Below are 24,698 nucleotides of genomic sequence, written 5' to 3'. Positions count from 1 at the left end.
CTTCGGCGTGTCACTCCATCGCACTTTGGCGTATTAGTATGCACCATTAGACTTTGTTGTGTCGACATCATCGCACTATGGCGCATTCGTCTCACATCATCGCACTTTGGCATGTCAGTCCATCGCACTATGGCGCATAAGTGTGGACCATTACACTTTGGCGTGTCGCACCATCGGGGTTTGGCGCAGACCATCGCACTTTGGAGTCCTACGCACATACAGTAGAGACAATACCAGCATAGGAGTTATTGCCCATGTCAACATTTTTATTATCATGATTAATTGATTATTATTAGAAAATATCAACTTTTTTGTTATCAGTGATTTACCTTTTTTTAAATTTCATCTAGTGAATGATATTCCTCTAAAAGTTATATGTATATTCTAATTTCTAGTTCAATCAAATATTTTGTGAAAACCCATGACATCACAACGGGATGGAGCTACCTTAAATACACATCATTCTGGTTTTGTTGAGATTGGAAAACAAGGACATATGGACTTATATCAATTTCTCTCCCAATTTATAAACCATCACTGGAAGTTAATTAAGTTTGTTTGCATCCTAACTAGCGCATACTCTGCTTCTTCTATTTTCTGATGTAGATTTCACAGTAACTGATTAATGGTTCATCTAATTGTCTTCTTCCTCTGTAGCGTAATTACAAAATAATGTCATCTATTTAAAAAAGTCAATCTGTACCTGCACTTATTCAAGAAGGATTAGGTACAGCAGCGCTATTTCAGGTTTGCGTTTTGTATGTGTATTTATGTTTAGCGGACAACATATAGGTAAAATAAATGTTAACTTTTCGATTTTTTTTCGAAAGTGAAATGCGAAAAAAAAAACTTTAATTCAAATTGATAATCTGGTATTGATGCATTTTGCCAACATTGAATTCAAAGATTAAAGTGCATTTACACCGATATATGAACTATAATTAGAATTAATTAAAAGCATACGAGCTTTTCCCCATGACATGATTTAATAAATATACTGCAATGTGAGAGATAGCTTGTTTCCTTCCTTGGTTGTTTCAAATCGGTTGATCAATTAATTATGTACTTTCCACTTGATACATTTCATGTGTTTGAAGTACACAACACAGATCTAAAGTTCCACTCAACTTGTTTATAATGATCAGCGTCTCCGTGATTCAGTTCAGGAATCCTCGCACGCACATTAAATATACGGATTGTAGATCAGATGCGCGATCCTAGCTAGATGATCGGGCCAGGCACTTCCACGGACCAGCGGATTACAAAGTGCTTCCATCTTAGCGAGACTACTGCCATCTTCTTCTCCAGACACAACACTACTGCAGACGATCACGCGCTCTACCCGTCCCGTCATCCGATCACACACGAAGCTCCCCAAGTGACGTCACAGATACACAAAAACAAAGACAACTGATGCAACAGCTTAAATATATAACCATATATCGTAACAACATACACCGGGATAATGATCCTTGGTTCAACAATTCAACAGTGAGAGAAGGTACCTGCACAGTACAAAAGATTTATGTTACTGCTGCAGTTACCCGAGACAATGTTTAGTACATATATATTGACCCCCTTTGGGGTGTTCTGTGTTTGCTAAATAAATGTATCCTCTACCGGAGAGGCCATTGATTTTGGACTCTGTAAATGTGAGATGCCTCTATAGAGCAAATTACGAAACTAAAATATGTTCGGTTTCAAATATTCTCACGATGACGATCCAAGTCAGTATTGGTGGTTAGTACCTGGATGTAAATTGGATGGAAGGGGAAAAGGCCCATTTAAATGCGTATCCTTGGATGGAAGGCGTGAAGATTTAGCGATATCCTCAAGATAATTCCCTAGATTATTTTCCTCGCCAACAAACATGATTAAATAAAATGCATTTTCTTATTTAAATGATTGTAGTGCTTTCTTTGCAAAAGAGCATTCTAATACAGTAATTTGATAACATTTGAAGAATTCCATGCTTGTTTACTTGGTTGTTATTGTAATCCGGAAGTGACATGCCCTACAAATTACGTTCAACATGCAATAAAAGTTAGAGTGGATCCATATCTCGAATGTCCCGCATTGTATTCAGTGGCGGATCAACTGGTTTTTTTTTCTTAATGAAATATATGATTTACAATTAAAAGGAAAATGTTTGCAGATATGTAAAACACTATTAATTTGAGAACAATGCCTACTTTATTGCATATTTTCGGCGAAATTTCCATTGACTACCTTAATTGTGTTGCGTAATGATCTAGTTTCCCAATACAACCTATCATATGGTCAAATGCTGTCCGACGTGTTTCATGTCGATTGTTATTAGAATACAAAATAAAGAGTTGGGCAAACACGGACCCCTGGATATAACAGAGTGAGGATGAGGTGCGTTGGGGGAGAAAACATCCCCTGTCAACCGGTGACACCCGCCTAGAGTCCAATAATCTTGATCAGGTAAACGGAGATATCCGCAGTCAAAATCAGTGTGTCAAGAACGGTCTAACAATCGGTATGAAACACGTCAGACAGCATTTAACCCAATAATAAGTTGTACTGGCAAACTATATCATTATAACGACCATAGGATTTGCGAAATGCTGACTTTAAACGAGACTGTTGAAACCTCTATAACATCAATTTGTTTGCCAATAGCCTGCTTCGATTTAAACTCTGATCACGCAGAACGAATATTCTTCATTACAGGTATATAATGTGTCCTCCTTTATGTTACTTTATGCATGACTTTAGATATGGTATATATTCTGTATAATTTATTTGATTGATATGGTAGAATTACTGTTTATTTAAGAATGTCCGATTGGATTCTTTGGTGTTCAATGCTTGCAAACATGCCGTTATCCTGCTTATGGGGAAGATTGCCAGATGACGTGCAATTGTACAAAGACTATGTGTGATCCAGTAAACGGGTGCCCTTTGTCAAAAAGTAAGACTATCTATCCACGTATGATTTAATTACAACTAGAAACTATGTCACATCTTAGCTGTAATATATTTTATTCAATCGGGTAAACATCTATTTATCTACGTAAACTCTGAAAAGGTGAAGAAATTAAACTGATCAATTTCATGAATATAATAATGATCATTTCCTGTTGACTATTCACACCCGCCGTGATCCCTAGATAAACCGATTATTCTGCAGTTAAAATCATTACGTAAAGAAAGGTCTAGAATTGGTATGAAACACATCGGACAACATTCGACTAGCAAATCAAATTATCTCAACAACCATAGCATTTACAAAATGCGAATTAAAACGGGAATAACGCAGAACATGCTGTTCTCTCCTATCATGATTATATGAAAACGCAATGTTGACGATGCCATTCAGGCAGGCAGAATCATTTTTCAAAGAAGGCTTGAGGGTGAGAGCCAAAGGAATGTTGTTGTTTTTTTCACAAACAAAAAACATACGTTATAATAATTCTTATTTTACACTACCTGTTACTACCTCTGAAGAAGTTAAAGTTATCACAATTTTCATAAGGCAAATCCCTCCCTCCACCCCCCACCACCACCCACCACCCCCAAATAGACGACTCTGTGGTGGTTGTTATTTGTAAAATTTCTTAGATTTAGCATCAGTACTATTCGTTATCCTTTTACGTCTTCTTCATATAGTTAGATATGTAGCTATGTATGCATGTATACGTATGTGTGCATTTCTGCTTTTCCGTTTGCGAGTGTGTGTGTGTGTGTGTGTGTGTGTGTGTGTGTGTGTGTGTGTGTGTGTGTGTGTGTGTGTGTGTGTGTGTGTGTGTGTGTGTGTGTGTGTGTGTGTGTGTGTGTGTGTGTGCGCTTTGGAAACCATGGTTGATTGGTTGTTTGCTTTGTTTTACGTCCCGTCGGGAATATTTTACTCATGTTGATATGTCACCATCTGTAGGTGAATTACCACATATTTAGACATATGCTTATTGTGCGTGGATGTAGCGATTTTCATTTTAATGTGCCAACGCCTGCCGTGACATGGGACTTCCGTTTTCAAGATCATGTCCAAAAGACTTGTGATTCTCAGTCGTAAAGGCTTTTCATTTTGAGAAGGAGCAATCAATAAATATACTTGACGCGGCTAAGATACGAACAGGGTAATGAAACGAAGCGAACGCTTTACCAATGGGCTACTCAGACCAGTGTAAAACCTAGAATAAACGTTTTACGTATGTACTCTTTTTCGTAAAACTTACAACTGATGTGAAAATGTTTTAAAATGTTTAAAAGGTTGATAAATATGTGGTCTATGTCTTCAGAAGTCATATAACCATTCATGTAAATGGAGAAAATTCGGAGTTTCCCTTAGTTGTGTGACCTTCTAATGTATGATGACCTTTAAAGCATGCATACAACGCACATCCATACATGGGGTCAGGATAATAGAGGTGGCTTAAATATGGGCAATTTTCATCATCATCCAAATTTACCTTCTGATTTTTCTTCCGATCTTACACCCTTATCTAAAAATGCATGCATGTAAGCGGTTTCCGTTTTCAGAAATAATCATGGACAAAAATCCATATCATTATTAAATAACTACAATATGGCTTTAAGTTTTATCGTTTATCTAAATCCCAAGGTCTAAACTCGCTGAGAAAGTAGTCCCTCCCCGTCAAATATGTAGACCAATGAGCTAAGTACTCAATATGTGTGACATTTCAAATTTTCAAATTACTTTAATACTGATCCTTTATCTTCAGCATGCGCACCTGGGACACTTGGAACACACTGTCAATACAGATGTAGGTACCCTGCTTATGGATTGGGCTGTCAAATGACATGTGATTGCATCATAGTCAGTGTGATGCCAAAATGGGTTGTGAACATCTTAAAAATGGTGAATATATTATACGTTAATTTTAACGTTCCCCGAATTGAATTAACTTTCATGAAACAATCCGGGAAGAAAGGAAATTTCTATTCACTCCTCATATAAATCCCACATTGTAAAAACAATGGCAGGATTTTTGTTTTAGAAATCTAATGTAGGCATCAACAACTGATTTTAAAGTTGGCGATTCAATTGCCAATGCAAACACTAGTTTTTGACAATTTCTAAACATTCCAGCATTATATAGGGAGAAATATGATATCATCCACCATTATGATTTGCGATAATCGTTTAAACAAATATTATATCAAAATCCTCAATTTTATTTATCAGATGAAGTGACTACAATATTTCCTGAAATATCCGAAGTCACAACAGAGCAACAATTAGAACACAGTTCAGTGAAGTTGTTGACGATTCTAACGATCGAGAAGGAAAACTTTACTCATGTAATCATCTTCGTTTCGACGACAATCTTTCTGGTTTTGCTCTCACTCCTCACAGGTATAGCATTGGCGAAAAGATATAAATGTCAGTGTAGATTCGTAAATAAGAAAGGTAGAGGTTATGTAAGTGGAAATCAGCAGAAACTTAGAGAATTACGCTCAGATGAAAGTATAAAAACAAGAAACGATGCATACATTTCAGCAATTCCCGATTCAGATTCAAACCTATCAGTACTCAAAATCAGGGAAGATGGATTTTCTGATGAGCACCGAGGACACCTGTATGACGATGTTGATAGCGAACTTTCAGGAAGTACAACATTATACTTAGATCCGTTTGAAAAAGACAACCCCAAAAGTACAGACCATAAACATAGCAACGTTACAATTGTTGGTGTTTCCCACAAACTACTTCTTGATAGGAGAGAAATCTCCATGGAATCTCCACCAATACCTTGCTTTCTTAACGAAAACGATTTCGGAAATGGTGAGAAAAACAGGTGTTACATAGATGTTTTGCCAGATTTTGACGGACACGCGTGAATTGTTTAAAAGCCTGTTGCACCAACTTGAACATCTGTTCGGAATGACAGACAAATCACTATGCTGGATATCATCTTACCTCAGTGACTGTCACCAAACGATCTGCATATAATGTGCCAAGTCAAGGCCAGTAGAAATGAATTTCAGTGTGCCGCAAGGATCACTGCTGGGTCCCAAGTTCTATACAATGTACACAAAACCAATTGGTTCCATCTGTAGATATCATGGACTTGGTCACCATTTTTACGCTGATGACTCTCAGCTTTATCTGTATTTTAAGCCTACGGGCATAGCTACACAGGCAGATACATTACATCGTATTGAGCGTTGTCTATACGACATCGGGTGTTGGATGCATGGCAAAATGTTGAACCTCGGCACGGATAAGACCGAGGTCAGTGTTTGCATCTGGTAGTACTGCAAATCTCATTAGAAACATTTCAGTGATAGTAGGTGACTCACAAATTAATCTTTCAACCTGCGTTCGAAATCTTGGTGTCACGTGTGACTCTAAAATGGATATGGAGCAACAAGTGAACTCTGTCAGCAGATATTGTTATGCACAATTGCGGCAAATAGACCATATCAGAAAATATTTAACAACAGAAGAAACTAAATCTCTTGTGAACTCCCGAGTTACATCAAGGTTATATTTCTGTAACGCTCTCCTGGTTGGTGTTCCAAAAACAGTCCTGAGCAAGCTCCAACATATTAAGAACACTGCCTCACGTCTCATATCCAGGACCTCTCGTTACAACCATATCACTCCAATACTAAGAGAACTACACTGGTTGCCTGGACACAATATAAGATACTTACTTATACTTACAAAGCCTTATGATAATTCCCCAAATTATATTAAACGATTACTAGAGATATATAAGCCTACCCGAAATTTTAGGTCTATAAAACAATCGGTAACTCTAGTCGTTAGAGCATTGCGCTCAAAATCGCATGGTCTCTCATCTCTGTCGGCGTGGGTTTGAATCCCGATCGCGCCGGTAAGTGAGAAAGTTTCCCAGTTTACTTTCGGAAGGTCGGTGGTCTCTTCCCAGGTACTTTGTATCTGAGTTCTCTCTTCCACCAATAAAAACTGGGCGCCACCAGATAACAAAAATTGTTGAGCGTGGCGCAAAACATTAACCAATCAATCGATCAATCAATCAATCAATCTAGTTGTTCCAAAAAGTCTAACCGTTACGTACAGGGATCAGTGATCAGAACTATAACTCCAAAACTGTGGAATGCCCTTCAAGAACATCTAAGCGACTGTAGAACACTGTGTGCGTTCAAGAAGGCACTGAAAACACATTTTCCCCATCAATTTTCCAGGACTAATTTCTATCGATTCAGTCATTCGTGTTTGCTGTTTCAAGTGCATTAAGATTATCTTGTCTATTTTGACTGTGTGTTTTAGTTTTTCGAGAACCAGTTTATGATGTTTTATTTTTTTTTAAAATCTATGTTTAATGTATTATAACCGAGACATGGTATGTTGTGTATGCGTGTGTGTATTTCATTATTGATATTATCATTATTATTATCATGATACGCCCTGAAACTGATGTTTATTCTCATCTAGCATATTTATGGTATCTTGTGTTTTCATGTTTAAGGTGTACAATCAGAATAGGTACAGCCACGGATTGTTTACATGTGATAACGCCTTTTATATCATTGCTTTTTAACGTTTTATTTATTTTCTATGTATAATGTGTATAGCATTCTGTAGAAAGGTATATATGCATTGTAAAGCACCTTTGAGCGTACATGGTGTATGAAAAGGGTGCTATATAAATATGATATTATTAGAATGAGACGATATCTTGAATTGTAAGATGTCTCATTGAAATTCATCATAACGTTCTCACAATACACATTGTTTTCCTTACTTGACGAATAAATGTACTTTCTGGACTTATTTTCATTATATGTGAAAACAGGGCAAATTTACAAGAGCACCCTCTCAACAACATTAAAATCAAATAGTATAGAAAATTACCTATATATGGATAGCAATCCTGAACAATGTATGTGATGCGAATGAACGTAGATCTTGAGTGTTGAAAACTCTACTGTTGTAGCTATGTCATGCCCAGTTTGGGGAATTCTGAAACAAAACATACAATAAACTGTATTGAAATATGCAGGATATATTGAAGTATTTATAAGAGGGAAAAGTGAAGACAATGAAGAGTGATCAATCTAATAAATCCTATACAGACAAAAAAAAAACAGGAACCGAAAAAAAAAAACAAGAATCCCTGGATTTATCTTTTTTACAAAAATAAATCCAATTATCATAGCGATGGCTATTGTTGCGTCTAATATCCGCGCCTTTAATTTGTGCGCGTAATACTATACTGTATATCACGTTACTGCTCTTGAAGTTTGACGTCACAAAATTTGTGTCTCTTGAACTGAGAGGTTGGCGCATTTTGTCTCGTAGCTAAATATTGCGAATTTTATCCCTTCGTTTATTTCTCATTTATTAGGCACAGGGATGCGTATTTATAAATGTAAAACTTATACGGTACCAATTTTGATGCACAAGATGCGCATTTCGACAAATAATTTCTCCTCAGTGATGCTCAACCGAAATGTTTGAAATCCGAAATAACAATGAAGTTTAAGAGCTATTATAGGAAAAAACAGTTTGCCAAAAAATGGAGTCTAATTCGTCTAAGGATAAGAGTTATGCGTGAGGGAGATAATCCTTAATTTTGAAATGAATTTCTAAAGTTTATAACAATAATTAAATATACATCCGTATTTTCAAGCTAGTAACGAAGTACTTAGCTACTGTGCTGTAGAGACCCTCGGGAACTAACAGTCCACCAGCAGAGGCCTCGACCCAGGGGTCACAATGTAAGACAATTTTTCTCCTTAGATATGACCATCTCAGCATAGGAGTTGGTGGCAACACAGATAGAGAAAGCCAAATCTTCTGTCAAACGCTGAATAATCGGGTCCCATGTCTGAAAGGAAATTGCAAATAAAATCAGTATTGGTAATCATATCTTATTTTTCAACATTTAGAACATTTGTCATACCTTATAATGAGTAGCAGAATAATGATTTTCCGTGTGTTGTCTCTATTTGTATGCATGTTATACCTAGTAGTGCAACGATAAACAGTAAAGTGGTACACGCATATCAGTGTACCATAACGCCATGATTCTATTTGTGAAGGTATTATCTGGATTTATTTAAATGTATACGGATTGAACCCGACATTCAACCTCTCAGAGTCATACCAACTGAATCCAAGGTTGTCGCTCTGAAAGAAATGCCACAGTTCTTGGATCAGGTTTCCCTGTTACCTCTATGTAGCGGAATGCGTAATGAAAAAAATATATGAATCATGTAGGTATACAAATGTAACGTTCTCAATAGGTGTTTTATAAAGTTGAATGTAGTTTGTGCAACGGTTATATATCAATAATGGTTTTATATTTAAAAACCAAATAGAGAATACCTGGCTGATTATTCTATACATATGTGTCTATTGTTTTAGTGTATCGAAAAGCATTTATTTTACCAACAGAGGACAATACAAGTAGTTTTTACTACTTCATTTGCGACCCGCATCGCTTTCAGCGACATTTTATAGGTAATTTTTAAAGAAAACTGCGCAGCATGTTCCAATTGTATTTTACAGTAATATAAAAACTACCGAGAATCATAATATGATTAAGGGCCCATCAAAAAAGGAAATTTTCTCCTACAGAGGACAATACAAATAGTGTTCATTACTTTATTGTGCGACGCGCGTCGATTACTTTCAACGACGACGTTTTTTTCCACTAATTTTAAAGAAACCCTCGCAGCATGTCCAAATTTTATTTCCTTGTAATATAAACACTACAGAAAATCATAACACGAATAAGGGTCCATCAAAAAGGAAATGTCCTCTACTTTCACAGGTTGTATTTCCCCTATTTCCATATATTAATATAGGTTAAACGCCGATCTGTTTAAGCATTGAGAGCTTGTTCTGCGTATTGTCAGTTTTTGAATCGAGGTAAGCTACTGACAAACAAGATGTTGGAACAGGGGTTTCAACAGTCTCGATTGAAGCCAGCATTTCGCAAATTCTATGGTCGTTATAACGATTTAGTTCGTCAATACAACCCATCATTGGGTCAAATGCTGTCTGACGTGTTTCATACCGATTATTAAGACGTTCTTGGCACACTGATTTTGACTACGGATAACTCTTTTACCTGACCAGAATATGGGGATCACGGCGGGTGTGACCGGTCGACAGGGGATGCTTACTCCTCCTAGGCACCTGATCCCACCTCTGGTGTGTGTCCATGGGTCCGTGTTTGACCAACTATCTATTTTGTATTGCTTATAGTACTTCGTTACTAGCTTGAAAATAGCTTGAAAATACGGATGTATATTTAATTGCTGTTTTAAAATTTAGAAATTCATTTCAAAATTAAGGATTATCTCCCTCATGCATAGCTCTTATCCTTGGACGAATTTGGCTCCACTTGTTTGGCACGCTGTTTTTGACTATATTTAGATCTAAAACTTCATAGTTATTTCGGATTTCAAACATTTCAGTTGAGCATCACTGAAGAGACATTATTTGTCGAAATGCGCATCTGGTGCATCAAGATTGGTACCGTATAAGTTTTACATTATAGGAGTTATGAGATTGATCACTGTTCGTTATCTTCACCTTTCATACAATCGTTAGTAAAAGTACGTGTGTCAACAATTGCTATTTACTTATACCTTTGCAAGGCATTAAAAATAATTGTATATGTACTGAAAGCAAGGAATATATGCGTTTCAAAAATACAAGAAAATATTACATTTATATGATAAGATATGATATATGATATGATATATCGAGGGGAAAATGGCCTTGCAACAAAGCAACATCCGATATCGTAGCACTTTTGCGATCATTACAATCATTTTTACTGGATCTAAATTCATAATGTCACATGATAGCCTCGTCATAATAAACACCTGTCTCGATGAAACTGTATAGATACCTACTAGGCATCGGTATAAACGTTGTTGTGTAACACGAATATTTTTACGTACGAATTACTCAGAAGTAGAACTTTTCATGAGTTACTGCCCTTGTCTTAAACTCTCCAGTTAGTACAATCAGATTTGTCAGTCGACATAGATGCTCAGAGACAGAAGTCTCCACGCGCACTACATACGGCAAAGATGCCACCACACCTTGTACAGAGTACAACCCCTTATCGTATCCTGTAGTCCCACAGTGTAAATTTTTATTATATTTTCATTTATTTATGACATGCAGTATTTATCTGTTTGGATGTAAGTGCAGGTAAACAATGTACCTGTTTGGCGGGAAATAGTTCGTGCATAGTCAACCATTGTTTATGAGATATATGTAGTAAAAGTAATCATTTCCTTTTATTCGATGTTACTTTATAGTCATACTAGTATTTATATTTTTTGAATACTGCATAATTAATTGGTATAATGTGAAGTCAGTTGTTTATACAAATTTTCATATTCTTAAAATACTAATTATTTGTCAATCGTGAGTGAATACCTTTATTGTAAGTTATTCTGAATTTCTTTATGTAATTGTGTATCTATTTTTGTTACAGCTTTTTACTATTAATTGAATAAACTGACGTACAGGAACCTAGTCTTTCGTGTCAGTACAGTAAAAAGACTATGGAAGCGTCTACACTTCAGTTTCCGAGGACTGGCCGCATAAAGAAACTCACAGCATCAGGACAGGCAGTGTATGAAGACAATGTTAAGCAGTTCTGTTACAGTTTAAGTCAACTTAAAAAAAAAATAGACAATGACATTGATTTATATAATGAATGTGAGAACAAGACGGATATGGCACTGTTAGTCAAAGAAAGTGTAATGAACCTAGCTCACCAGTATAAACAAAAGTCACAAGAATTCTGTGAATATTTACAAAGAACAAATACAGAAGACAGTCAGCAAGAGTTTTTAGCTCACACTGTTATACTGAGTAAAGTAGATGACAAATTAGAGACTGTCTTAAATGAATTAGACACTGTTATTAAGAACATTAGCAGTAAAGTGTGTGTTGATGTTCATGAGAAGTCAGGACATGATGTTCCCAAGTCAACGACAAGCAGATCTAGTTTGAGTAACAAAAAGTATAGGACAATCACCAAATCAGGATCATCATCTTCTACCTTAATGAAACAACGTGCAAAGGCGGAAGCAGCCAAAGCAAAACTTGAATTTACCATGATGGAAGCAGAACTCAAGAAACAGCAAGCAAAACTAGAGGAAGTGGAACTATACAGAAAGGCAGAAAATGTTCGAAAATCTATTGATCTTCAGACAGAACTGGAACTCCTCAGTGTGCGTAAGGAAAAAGCAGTCGCTCATGCTGAACTACAAGCAATGGAGCAATTCGAATTGGAATGTGACTCAAATTCAGAGTATGTCGACTCAACCGAGCGCACAAGGAAATATGTGGCTGACGTGATAGAATACAATGACAGTGAGAAAAACACTAGTGACACTGGTTTTTCACATAATTCCATAGTTCAACCAAGTAAGCTTAATCCAGAAGCTGAAACATTTATTCCACCTCGACCTCCCACACAGATTCTCCAGAATGACATGTTGTCTGCGCAACCTAAAACTCATGTAAGTGAAAGTGCCACTGAACTTCCTACTCAGACTTTCCAATCTATTACGACACTTCAACCTAAAAGTGAAAGTGCAGCACGAATACCTACCCAGACTTTTCCATCTGTTGCAACATTACTTCAGCGTGAAAGTGAAAGTACACAGTTCTCTCACTTAACCAACCACATATTGAAAAAGGACCTAATGATTTCAAGGATGACTCAGTTTGATGACAAAGCTGAACATTATACAACTTGGAAAACTAGTTTCAAATCTGTATGCCATGGTTTGAACATTTCACTATCAGAAGAAATGGATTTATTTATCCACTGGTTAGGACCCACATCCGCACACCATGCAAGAAGTATCAGAGCTTCAACTATCGATAACCCACTTCTGGGACTTACAAATTTATGGAAAATATTGGAAGAAAGGTATGGCTCGCCAGAAATGGTGGAAGCTTCTTTGAAAAACAGAATGACGAAATTTCCAAAGCTAATGGATTGTGATACAAAGAAACTTTTTGAATTATCAGATCTACTTTCTGAAGTTTCTTACCTGAAGAGAAATCCAAAATATCATGATTTGCTAAGCTATTATGACACATCAGTTGGAGTAAAACCAATTATAACCAAACTACCTAGTTTTCTACTACGGAAATGGACCAGTAAAGCTAGCAAATACAAACAACAGCATGACTGTATATTTCCGCCATTCACTGTGCTATGTGATTTCATCAGTGAGATAGCAACAACTTTGAATGATCCTAGCTTTTCATATGAAGACACCGTGAAGAAATCAGCCGTAAGCAAAAATGTGACTGTTAAGAAAACAGAATGTGAGGAAATGATGAAGTGTCCTATTCACAATACTTCTCATTCGCTCAGCCAGTGTAAAGCTTTCCGCAAGAAATCACTGAAGGAAAGAAAACAGATCTTACGTGACAACAACTTGTGTTATAAATGTTGTGACTCAAAAGCTCATGTCTATAAAACTTGCAATGCTAATGCAAACTGCCTGGAATGTAACAGTATTCGACATTGTACGGCAATGCATGTCAATCTTAAGAATCAGCCAGATCACCCAAAAACAACTACACAACATTACGGTGGGGAGCAAGACATAAACAATAATTTCTCTGGAAGATCATGTGCTAAGGCAGTCATTGTTAATGTACTTCATACAAGTGAACCAAGCAAGAAACTCAAATTGTATGCATTAATAGATGACCAAAGTAACTGTACCTTAGCAAAGTCGGAACTGTTCGATTTTGTTGGCGTTCCAAAATCTACTTCTCAGTGCTTCACGTTATCATCTTGTGCTGGTCGTCAACAGATGAGTGGACGAAGAACATCAGGATTTGTGGTATCATCTTTAGATGGATCTACCTCCATGAAACTTCCAGTCGTTACAGAATGTAATGATTTACCGGATGATAGAAAGGAAATTCCGACTCCAGAAGTGATTAGTGCTCATGCAAATTTATGTGACTTACCCATTGCACCGCTTGATCCAGACGCCGAGATACTCTTATTGATTGGACGTGACTTGATGGAGGCTCATCACGTTCATGATCAAGGCATTGGCCCTAAAAACACACCATTTGCGCAACGTTTGAATCTTGGATGGGTTGTGATTGGAGATGTGTGTTTAGGAAAGTTTCACAAACCCAAGTTCGTTTCATCATTCAAAACTACAGTAATCGACAATCATCGTGAAACAATCTTTAGACCATGTATGAATTCATTCCAAATGAAAGACATTTCCAACTGCAAGATTCATGATAATGTGTTTCATGTTCAGTCAGATGACAACAAAGAAGGACTGTCGATAGATGACCGTGAATTTTTAGATATCATGGACAAAGGGTTTCAGAAGGAAACAGATGGTTACTGGAAAGCGCCCCTACCATTTAAAAATCCACGTCAAAGATTACCTAACAACAGATCGCAGGCCTTAAAACGTGCAGGAATACTTGACATTAGTTTGCGAAAAAATCTTGTGAAACAAGATCATTTAGTGACATTTATGAAAAACCTGCAGGAAAGTGGTGCCATGGAAGTAGCTCCACCATTAGAACCAAATCAAGAGTGTTGGTTTTTACCATTATTTGGCGTGTACCATCCCAGAAAACCAGACAAGATACGAGGTGTTTTCGATTCATCTGTCAAATATCAAGGAGTGTCATTAAACAGTGTGTTGTTAAGTGGACCAAAATTCATGAATGATCTGACTGGAGTTTTGTTACGTTTCCGTCGAGAAGCAGTCGGAATTACAGCTGATATCGAGCAGATGTTTTATCAATTTCTCGTGACAAAAGAACATCGTGACTTTTTGAGATTCTTTTGGTATCGTAATAGTGACCCTAGTGACGAGCTCATTGAATACCGCATGCGAGTTCATATATTTGGTAACACACCATCGCCCGCTGTTGCCATGTATGGTCTCCAAAAAACAGTTGAAAAGGCAGATTATGATGTGAAAGAATACGTTCATAGAAACTTTTACGTGGATGATGGAATTACATCTGTGCCATCAAGTTCTCAAGCTGTGAACCTCTTACGTAAAACTCAGTCAGTGCTTTTCGAGGAAGGCAAAATTCGACTTCATAAAATTGCGTCGAACAGATTAGATCTCCTTAGTCAATTTCCATATGAGGACCTAGAGAAAAATTTGAAGTCAATAGACTTAGCTACAGAGGAATTACCAATGCAACAGAGCTTAGGGCTTTCCTGGGATATTAACTCTGATGAACTTACCTTCAGCCTTCATGTTCATGACAAACCTTTCACTAAAAGAGGACTTCTTTCAGTTGTTAATAGTTTGTTTGATCCTCTCGGATATATTGCACCGCTCTTGATTCATGGTAGAATCCTTTATCGTGAAATATGTGAAGGAAACAACGACTGGGATGATGCTTTACCTGACGATCGTGAGAAGGAGTGGCTTACATGGAGAGAAGCTTTAAATTCACTCACTGAAATTCGTGTACCAAGAATGTTTACATGTACCTCATTCAGTGAAGCACATTCTCGTGAGGTGCATATCTACTCAGATGCTTCAGAAAAAGCAATCTCAGCCGTTGCTTATCTGCGCACCATTAATGACCAGGGTGAAGTGAATGTTGGATTTATCATTGGAAAATCTAAAGTAGCGCCACTATCTGGACATACAGTTCCACGATTGGAATTATGTGGTGCCGTGTTAGCAACCGATTTGAGTGTAATCATTACAACAAACTTGGACTTACCGTCAGATGTAGTGAGATACTATACAGACTCAAAAGTTGTGTTGTGTACCAGTACAGAACTTTTTATCTTCAGCCAGAATCAAATGGACATTTAATCCCCCTCATGCATCTCACATGGCCGGATCATGGGAGAGAATGATTGGCATTGCCAGAAAAATTCTTGATGCCATGCTACTCAACACGAAAGCTAAGGAACTTTCTCATGAAATGTTGTGTACATTTATGTGTGAAGTTACAGCAATTATGAATTCAAGACCGATTTGTTCCATCTCTACAGATTCAGAAGATCATATTATTGTCAGTCCGTCATTGCTTTTGACGCAGAAAAATTTCAACACCGATGTGATACCTGTCGACTCCACAAGCCTAAAGGACATTTATACAGCACAATGGAAGCATGTTCAGCAGCTTTCAAACACGTTTTGGAAACGTTGGAAGGAAAGATACATTCAAAATCTACAAATCCGTCGAAAGTGGCAGAACGTTAAACCTGATCTGAAACCAGATGATGTAGTCCTTCTACGTGACAAATCCTTGTATCGCGGACAATGGCCTGTTGGTCTTGTGAATCGTGTATTTCCGAGTGACAGTGATGGCAAAGTTCGGACAGTTGAAATCCGTGTGATCAAAGATAACAAACCTGTTTATTATGTGAGACCCATAACTGAGGTTGTGTTATTGATTGAATAGTCAAGGCGACTATATAAGATAGTAGTGAATTGTGAACTGTAAATCATGATATAAGTTGTTCGGAACAACGGTATGTTGTGTTTTTGTATTTTTTGATGCATAACCTTTTGTATTTTTTGTCTTTTTCTGATTTATATATATATTTTTTTTGGAGTAATATCTTATTGATATTAGGCGGGGAGTGTTGTGTAACACGAATATTTTTACGTACGAATTACTCAGAAGTAGAACTTTTCATGAGTTACTGCCCTTGTCTTAAACTCTCCAGCTAGTACAATCAGATTTGTCAGTCGACATAGATGCTCAGAGACAGAAGTCTCCACGCGCACTACATACGGCAAAGATGCCACCACACCTTGTACAGAGTACAACCCCTTATCGTATCCTGTAGTCCCACAGTGTAAGTTTTTATTATATTTTCATTTATTTATGACATGCAGTATTTATCTGTTTGGATGTAAGTGCAAGTAAACAATGTACCTGTTTGGCGGGAAATAGTTCGTGCATAGTCAACCATTGTTTATGAGATATATGTAGTAAAAGTAATCATTTCCTTTTATTCGATATTACTTTATAGTCATACTAGTATTTATATTTTTTGAATACTGCATAATTAATTGGTATAATGTGAAGTTAATTGTTTATACAAATTTTCATATTCTTAAAATACTAATTATTTGTCAATCGTGAGTGAATACCTTTATTGTAAGTTATTCTGAATTTCTTTATGTAATTGTGTATCTATTTTTGTTACAGCTTTTTACTATTAATTGAATAAACTGACGTACAGGAACCTAGTCTTTCGTGTCAGTACAAACGTCGATTCGTTCTCGGAAATATTTCATTGAATAGCATGCATGTAAAACAGTAAGACTGTTTTATATGTGTATTTTATTTCTGTATGGTAAACCTTAATTCAATTGAGTTTTGAATTCTGTCGAGGTTTATGCCAGACGATGGGCTATATATGAAGAAGAGAAACTTGATACATTGTCAGAATGGATTAAAACTGTAACCAGAGTATTAAAACTCCGCATTAGACACATCAAAACAAAAGTACGTACCATCTATCCTTCTGTGTGTAGTAAACCAGAATTGATCAAAAACTTAGATAGGTTACATTGGGAATATGCTTTAGTTCCAGCTCACAAAGCTTGTAACAACATTGTCTTTGTTTTTAAGGTTCATTATTACAACTGTATTTTAAACGAACGGCATTAATTCCTCTTTTGGTAATCGTAGTTATACTCCAACTGCCCTTTCAAAAGATGAAATTCATCAAAACCATGCTTCAATTTTCGACACATTTAATATATCATTCAATTGGTCGGATAACTATGGGTTACCGTATCTATACCGGATTCCCAAACTTCATAAAACTCTTACAACTATGAAATGGTGGATCCAGTAAGTGCTATACCAAGCGCCTATCTTTGCTCCTCGCAAAAAAATATTAACAGCTGTGAAGGAGAAACTTCAAACGTACTGTGCGACTACATATGCCAGAAGTGGTGTAAATCAAATGTGAATTCTTCAAACTTCGAAAGAACGTTTTGTAACCATGAAATTGCAATACTTTTCTCAATTCAAGGATATCAAAACGTATGACTTTTCAACACTTTACACGACCATTCCTCTCGATAGTTAAAAGACTAGACTTTTTGACATCATAAACAGCTGTTTTTTCAACAAAAATGGAAAATGGAAATATCCATACCTAGTGATCAGTCATCCAAAAAATTACTTTGTTAAACACCACCCTTATTCCACGCACAAGTACTATGAAGTAGAAATAAGAAATATGCTGGAGTTCCTCATTGACAATATCTTCGTGGTATTTACTAATCAGGTCTTCCAACCGTCTGTTGGAATCCCCATAGTCACGAATTGTGCTTCTTTGTTAGTTGACATGCTTTTATATTCTCATGAAGCAGAATTTATTCAAAAAATTTCAACCTGAAAAGAAACAATTTCTTGCTGTGGCCTTCAATTCAACATTTAGATATATCGACGATGTTTTATCTACATTGTATTAACAATAATAATTTTTATTCGTGTCTTTTTTCTTTTCACGTAGAATGTTTTGGCTTTGTAATTGTTAATAAGAATTGTTGTAGATAGAAATTACAACATATATAAGGCGTGTCTTTAAGTAAAACTTATACGGTATCAATTTTGATGCACCAGATGCGCATTTCGATAAATAATGTCTCTGCAGGGATGCTCAACCGAAATGTTTGAAATCCGAAATAACAATGAAGTTTTAAAGGTATTATAGCCAAAAACAGCGTGCCAAAAAAAGTGAAGTTAAATTTCGTCTAAGGATAAGAGCTGTGCATGAGGGAGATAATCCTTAATTTTGAAATGAGATTACGGCAACTATGAATTTCGGAAATACCGGGGTAGCAGGAGACTGGTCATGTGGTCACTTTACCTGTAACTTGGCTATGTGTTTGACATATAAATAATAATGGATGGAACCCTTATGCAAGGTGAAGATAACGAACAGTGATCAATCTCATAACTCCTATAAGCAATACAAAATATATAGTTGGGCAAACACGGACCCCTGGACACACCAGAGGTGGGATCAGGTACCTAGGAGGAGTAAGCATCCCCTGTTGACCGGTCACATCCGCCGTGAGCCCTATATATGAGCATTACATCAATGTGTGATAAGAGGGAGCCCTCATCGAGTAATCACAGGTAACCCTTAATTGACTATTACTTCAAAGGGTGACCAGAAGTAACCCTTTTATGACCATTACATCAATAGGTGATTAGATGGAACCCTTATATGACCATTATATAGATGGGTGACCAGAGGTAACACGTATATGATCATTACATTATAATGGTGACAACGCGTAACCTTCGTAAAGCCATTAATCAACAGGTTGGGAAGAATTTCATTATATGGATAGGGTTCCAATTCTTTGTAACCATTGAAACAATATACTACTCCGTCGGGAAAAGGAATATAAAATGATAGTAGTAAAAATAAGAAATGCAAAACAATGGGAAGACTTAGTAAAAGGATTTATAACCGAATGTAAACTGGAGCATGTCCACCTGGAGAACGATTTGTGCTTCGACAATGACAAATTCATGCAGAAAGTAGGCACATTAATTTGTTTCTAACAGATAAGAGTTTTCCTTGTATTTATCATTAATTGGATTATCTAAATTGGTCCCGTCTAAGTTTTACAATACCACTCCTGGGTTGAGGCCTCTGCTGGTGGACTGTTAGTCACGGATTGTCTCTACAGCCCAGTAGCTAAATACATTGTTACTAGCTTGAAAATATGGATGTATATTTAATTGCTGTTATAAAATTTAGAAATTCATTTCAAAATTAAGGATTATCTCCCTCATGCATATCTCTTATCCTTGAACGAATTTGGCTCCACCTTTTGGCACTCTATCTTTCGTTTTAGCTCTTACAAGTTTATTATTATTTCGAATTTCGAAGATTTTTGCTTGAGCATCACTGAAGAGACATTAGTTGTCGAAATGCGCATCTGGTGCATCTAAATTGGTACCGTATAAGTTTTACATTCGATATACAGAACTACTTTCGGGTGACCCCGGGTCCTACTTGAGGGTGCAAATTATCCCTCTGCTGACTGTTACTTTACAATAAACTAGACCTAATTAAAGTGTATATCAAGGGATCCGTGTATGCTCAAGTCTCTGTTTTGTATTGCTTATAGGAGTTATGAGATTAATAACTGTTCGTTATCTTCGCCTTTCACTCCATAAGTATGAGTGAATACATCTATTGTAAAAAATATATATATATATAAGTTGAATGTAAATAAATTACAAATCTGTAATACTTGCCATTCACCGTGATAAAATTAAAATGATGATGATATATGAAGAAAGTTTTAAATTTTGTGATCATTTAGACAACGTACACAATACCGATTTTACCTCCTGAATCTGAGGAGTTATAAAGGAAGGTAATTTGACAGTAAAACTGGCAACATATCACGCGAATAAACTGCTTTTCGTTGATAAACATCTAACTTGCCTGTCAGGTTTTTTTTATTTGCTTGATAATTTTAAAAGAAATGTCAAGTTATCAGCACATTATGTTAGTTGACCTTGACATGAGTGTCGATTTTTAAAAAGGTTATCAAATTAACTGCTTTTGGAAAAGAAAATTAGCCCCTCAAAATCAGTATAATTATCACGGAATGGGATGAATTTAAAATATACATGTTGATTATGATAAGATACTTAAACACATAAGAAGCTGGTGGGCACGTGTTTACCATACTAACAATACGAATGATTAATTTTTGACTGAATATCATGAACATTTCATATCTATTTTCATGTTACTTTCAACATTTTTTTTACGAAATACTTGGTGCCTGCTGACTTTGTCTCTTAACAAAATAACTACGTCTAGATGTTTGTATTATTTCAGTTTGGATAAAAGAAACATTTTTAGAAAGATCATCACACTAAAAATATAAGTATTACTATCAATTTCAGTTATTTACCATTTCTTCTCAGAATTTCGAAAGCCATACTTCCCTTGGATTTAACGTTTTAATATTCATTTTACTTCTGCATCCTGTTTTATGCCTTATAAGTTTTAGATCTTACAATCACCGTGCGACCATTTCTTTTTACTGTAATTTTTCATTTCTATATCCAATGGCGTTTTTCACCTTTTCTGACCATTATGATATCATACATTGCAGTTTCTTTTCACAGTAAATCAGCTACATTACGTTTTTAAGAAGAGTAAAATCGAGCAAAGGTTATCGTTCTTTGCTAAATGTCAAAATGTGAATAAAAAAATATCAATAACTACAAATCGACCTTGGACAGAGACATGAAGTTTAAAAATCGGAACACATGAGGGTATTTAAATAGTAAGGAAACACCACGTGTCTGTTACCTGATCTCTTAAAGTGCGCATATCGCAAACTACCCAGGTACTGTATAGGTGTACACCTGTGAAGGTAAATAATCATTCGTTCCATTATTCTATATCAAACCTGTAAATTATTGATTTTTAAACGATGTATGGACATTATTCTGTACATTTGATGATACACATAGCAAATTATGTATAATTAACCGAACCTTAGATTCATGTGTTTTTCGTTGTCATTTACAGGTGTCTCGTTTATCTGCAGGTGAATAAATATGGCGGCAGGAGGAAAATGTCCGCAATGCGACACATATGGTTCAACATCGCATTGTTCGGTATGCGATACGTTTCATTGTGCTTATTGTGTTGCAAACCATTTAGAAATTCCTGATCTAAAGTATGAATGTACAAGTATTATCATTGAATGTGAAGAGCACAAACATTTCTTTCATTCCCCTTGTTTACACTATTGCAAATTATGTAAAACAGCCGTGTGCGTCTATTGTATTGTCGAGGCTCACAAAGATCATGTTCACCAGTTGCTAACAATGGAAAAAGTATGGAGTACAAAGAAATCAGAAATTGAAGCTTTAAGACGAGAAATGTGGAGCAATAATAGTGACAGGTTATTAGCAAATGTAAAAAACAAATGGTTAGAAAAGGTGAATAAAACCATTACATATGCAAAAGAGGAAACGCGCAAACATAAACAGAAGATGAAAGAAAGATTGGAAACTTTAAATAATGCAAAGTGCAATATACAAACTAAATTAGAAGACGAGAAAACGCTGGATTTCAAGGATTTCATTCCCCTTTGGAAGTCAAAGAAAGAATGCCGAATTCTCAGTGTTGATGATCATGTGAAAAATGTTTTTTCTACAGCAATATCCACATTGAAAGACGAACTCGACGAGGTCTTTCGGGCAACTTTCTCAAAATGTTATGGTAACTGTGCCCCGGAAAGTGTGAGAGATATTGATATCGATGTTGAGAGCCTTTGGGACATAACGTGTGATCGTCAGAAAAGAATATTTTGTTCTGCGAAGAATGCCTCAACATTATATATAATGCATGAAAATCAGAAACCCAAAACAAATATCAGAACAAATGAAACTCCGGAGTATATCGCTATTTCCCGTAAGTCAGATTTCATATACTTCACATCGGCAAATCAGATTTTGACCATGCCATTAGATGAAACAGGTCTAGATACTAGTGAGCCGACTGAATTTTATCGGGCTGAGGATATGTGGGAGCTTTGTGGTTTAACAGTTACATCAAGCAGCAATGTTCTCCTTTGTTTATCAACGGAGAAAGAAGGGAAAGTGTTAGAAATAGCGAAGGATGGAAACGTTATTGATGAATATCAACACGAACATGCAACAAAAGCTAATCCTTTCTTTACCAAGCCCCTTTACGTTGCAGAAAATAATGCTAATTTCAATATTTGCGTGTCTGATTTTGAAAAAGTACTTTCGATCACAAAGGAGAAGACCGTTCATTTCATTTACAAAGGGACTGCAGATGCTCAATTAAATTCGCTTGAGCCACGAGGAATTGATTTTGACAGTAATGGTTATTTGTATATATCAGATTTTGCTAATAAATGTGTTCATCGTTTAGACAAAGACGGTAAATTCCTGAACATGATCGCAAAAGGAAAATTGTTTAAGCCAACTGGATTATGTCTAGATCATGAAGACCGGATATTAGTAACCGAGTTTGAAAATCGACGAATCAAAATAATTGAGATGAAATGAAAGAAACTTGGAAAATACTTTTATAGAATTTTCTTTTATGCATTCAGACATGAACTACTTGAAACATTTGGAATTATCTTACTGTAACATTGTTTGCTTCTGTCTTGTTTTTCAAATCTTCTTGGATTCATTCCCGAGTACACTTTCAACAAATCATTGTTTGTAGAGTGAAAGGTGAAGATAACGAGCAGTGATCAATCTCATAACTCCTATAAGCAATACATAATAGAGAGTTGGGGAAACACGGATATCAACGATAAAAGCTATGCAAAAGTTAAATACATGTAATACTGCATCTTAACAAGTCAAGGATTATCGATTCGTTACCTCGCACTAACCCTTGACATCAGTGATTATCAAAAAGTGTGGCTCGTTCCGATTTTTTCCACAAAAGAGTAGGAACCAATGAAAATGTGGTTCTATTTATAACAACGCGAAGTGAAAGATTCAAATAAAAGCACGTGTATTGATACCTACAGTTATGGCTATTTCAATTGTTTAAGCAATATTGTCTACCATCAATAATCGTAATTAGTGGTATACATATTACAATTGCGCGTGTTTACCAACACAGTAGTATGAGATCGCGTCATTTTTATCCATGTACACCACAACAAGTTGCAGTGATTTCATTGGTTTTATTTATAGTGCATTGCGTTATGGTCTAATGAGCCCAACTTTTATATAGCGACTGATGTCAAGGGTTAGTGAGAGGTAACGATAATACTGAGAAACATATACCTTCTTCTTACTTCAATTTTCTTAAATTACGTATAATAATTTTGGCAGTGATTATGTCACCCATGTTATGTATATTAAGATGAAAATTAAGCAAGAAAATATATGCGTAACCCCATATCCATAATAATCAATTGATAATGTAAAACTTATACAGTACCCATTTTGATGCACCAGGTGCGCATTTCGACAAATAATGTCTCTTCAGTGATGTTCAAGCTGAAACTTTGGAAAATCATCCTTAATTTTGAAATGAATTTCTAAATTTTATCACAACAATTAAACATACATCCGTACTTTGAAGCTAGTAACAAAGTACTTAGCTACTGGGCTGTAGAGACCCCGGGGACTAACAGTACACCAGCAGAGGCCTCGACCCAAGGGTGGTAATGCAAAATTTATACGGTACCAATTTTGATGCACCAGATGCGCATTTCGACAAATAATGTCTCTTCAGTGATGCTCAAACCGGAATTTTGGAAATCCGAAATCACAATAAACTTGTAAGAACTAAAAGGAAAATTAGAGTGCCAAAGACTGGAATCCAATTCGTCTAAGGATCAGAGCTATGCATGAGGGAGATACTCCTTAATTTTGAAATGAATGTCTAAATTTTATCCCAGCAATTAAATATACATCTATACTTTCAAGCTAGTAACGAATTACTTAACTAGATATTGATGTTTATGTCTGTTTTTAATAAAGATTTCCGACAAACCATATCAATTTTGTCTTTGAATTTGAATATTGCTATAAAAATTATCACCACGCTAAAAAAAAAGACAAATATCACTTTCCGACTCAGTTATTCACCATTGTTTATCAGTATTCTTAACGGTAATAATGTTAAAAAAAATTAATCTTTTTATTGTTTCCCTTTTTTATTCCTGTATGAGCATTGTAATTT

At 36.0% G+C, this 24,698-nt stretch overlaps 2 protein-coding genes across 2 annotated transcripts; both read left to right on the top strand.

Annotated features, from left to right (window-relative positions):
* The first annotated feature begins 15,844 nt into the window (after positions 1 to 15,844).
* LOC130053673 (uncharacterized) lies at positions 15,845 to 16,399 on the top strand. The gene has a single exon (XM_056161065.1). It carries the CDS (start codon positions 15,845 to 15,847, stop codon positions 16,397 to 16,399), a length of 555 nt encoding a protein of 184 aa, XP_056017040.1.
* Positions 16,400 to 21,841: 5,442 nt separating this feature from the next.
* Positions 21,842 to 23,053, top strand: LOC130053672 (uncharacterized). Its single transcript, XM_056161063.1, has one exon. It carries the CDS (start codon positions 21,842 to 21,844, stop codon positions 23,051 to 23,053), a length of 1,212 nt encoding a protein of 403 aa, XP_056017038.1.
* The last annotated feature ends 1,645 nt before the right edge of the window (positions 23,054 to 24,698 follow it).

This window comes from Ostrea edulis, chromosome 3 (genome assembly GCF_947568905.1).
Source record: "Ostrea edulis chromosome 3, xbOstEdul1.1, whole genome shotgun sequence".
In the NCBI taxonomy this organism is placed as follows: domain Eukaryota; kingdom Metazoa; phylum Mollusca; class Bivalvia; order Ostreida; family Ostreidae; genus Ostrea; species Ostrea edulis.
This window is presented reverse-complemented; position numbering and strand designations above follow the sequence as displayed.

Coding starts and splice junctions, on each gene's coding strand:
- LOC130053673 (XM_056161065.1), top strand. CDS start 15,845: ATGATTGGCATTGCCAGAAAAATTCTTGATGCCATGCTACTCAACACG.
- LOC130053672 (XM_056161063.1), top strand. CDS start 21,842: ATGGAAAAAGTATGGAGTACAAAGAAATCAGAAATTGAAGCTTTAAGA.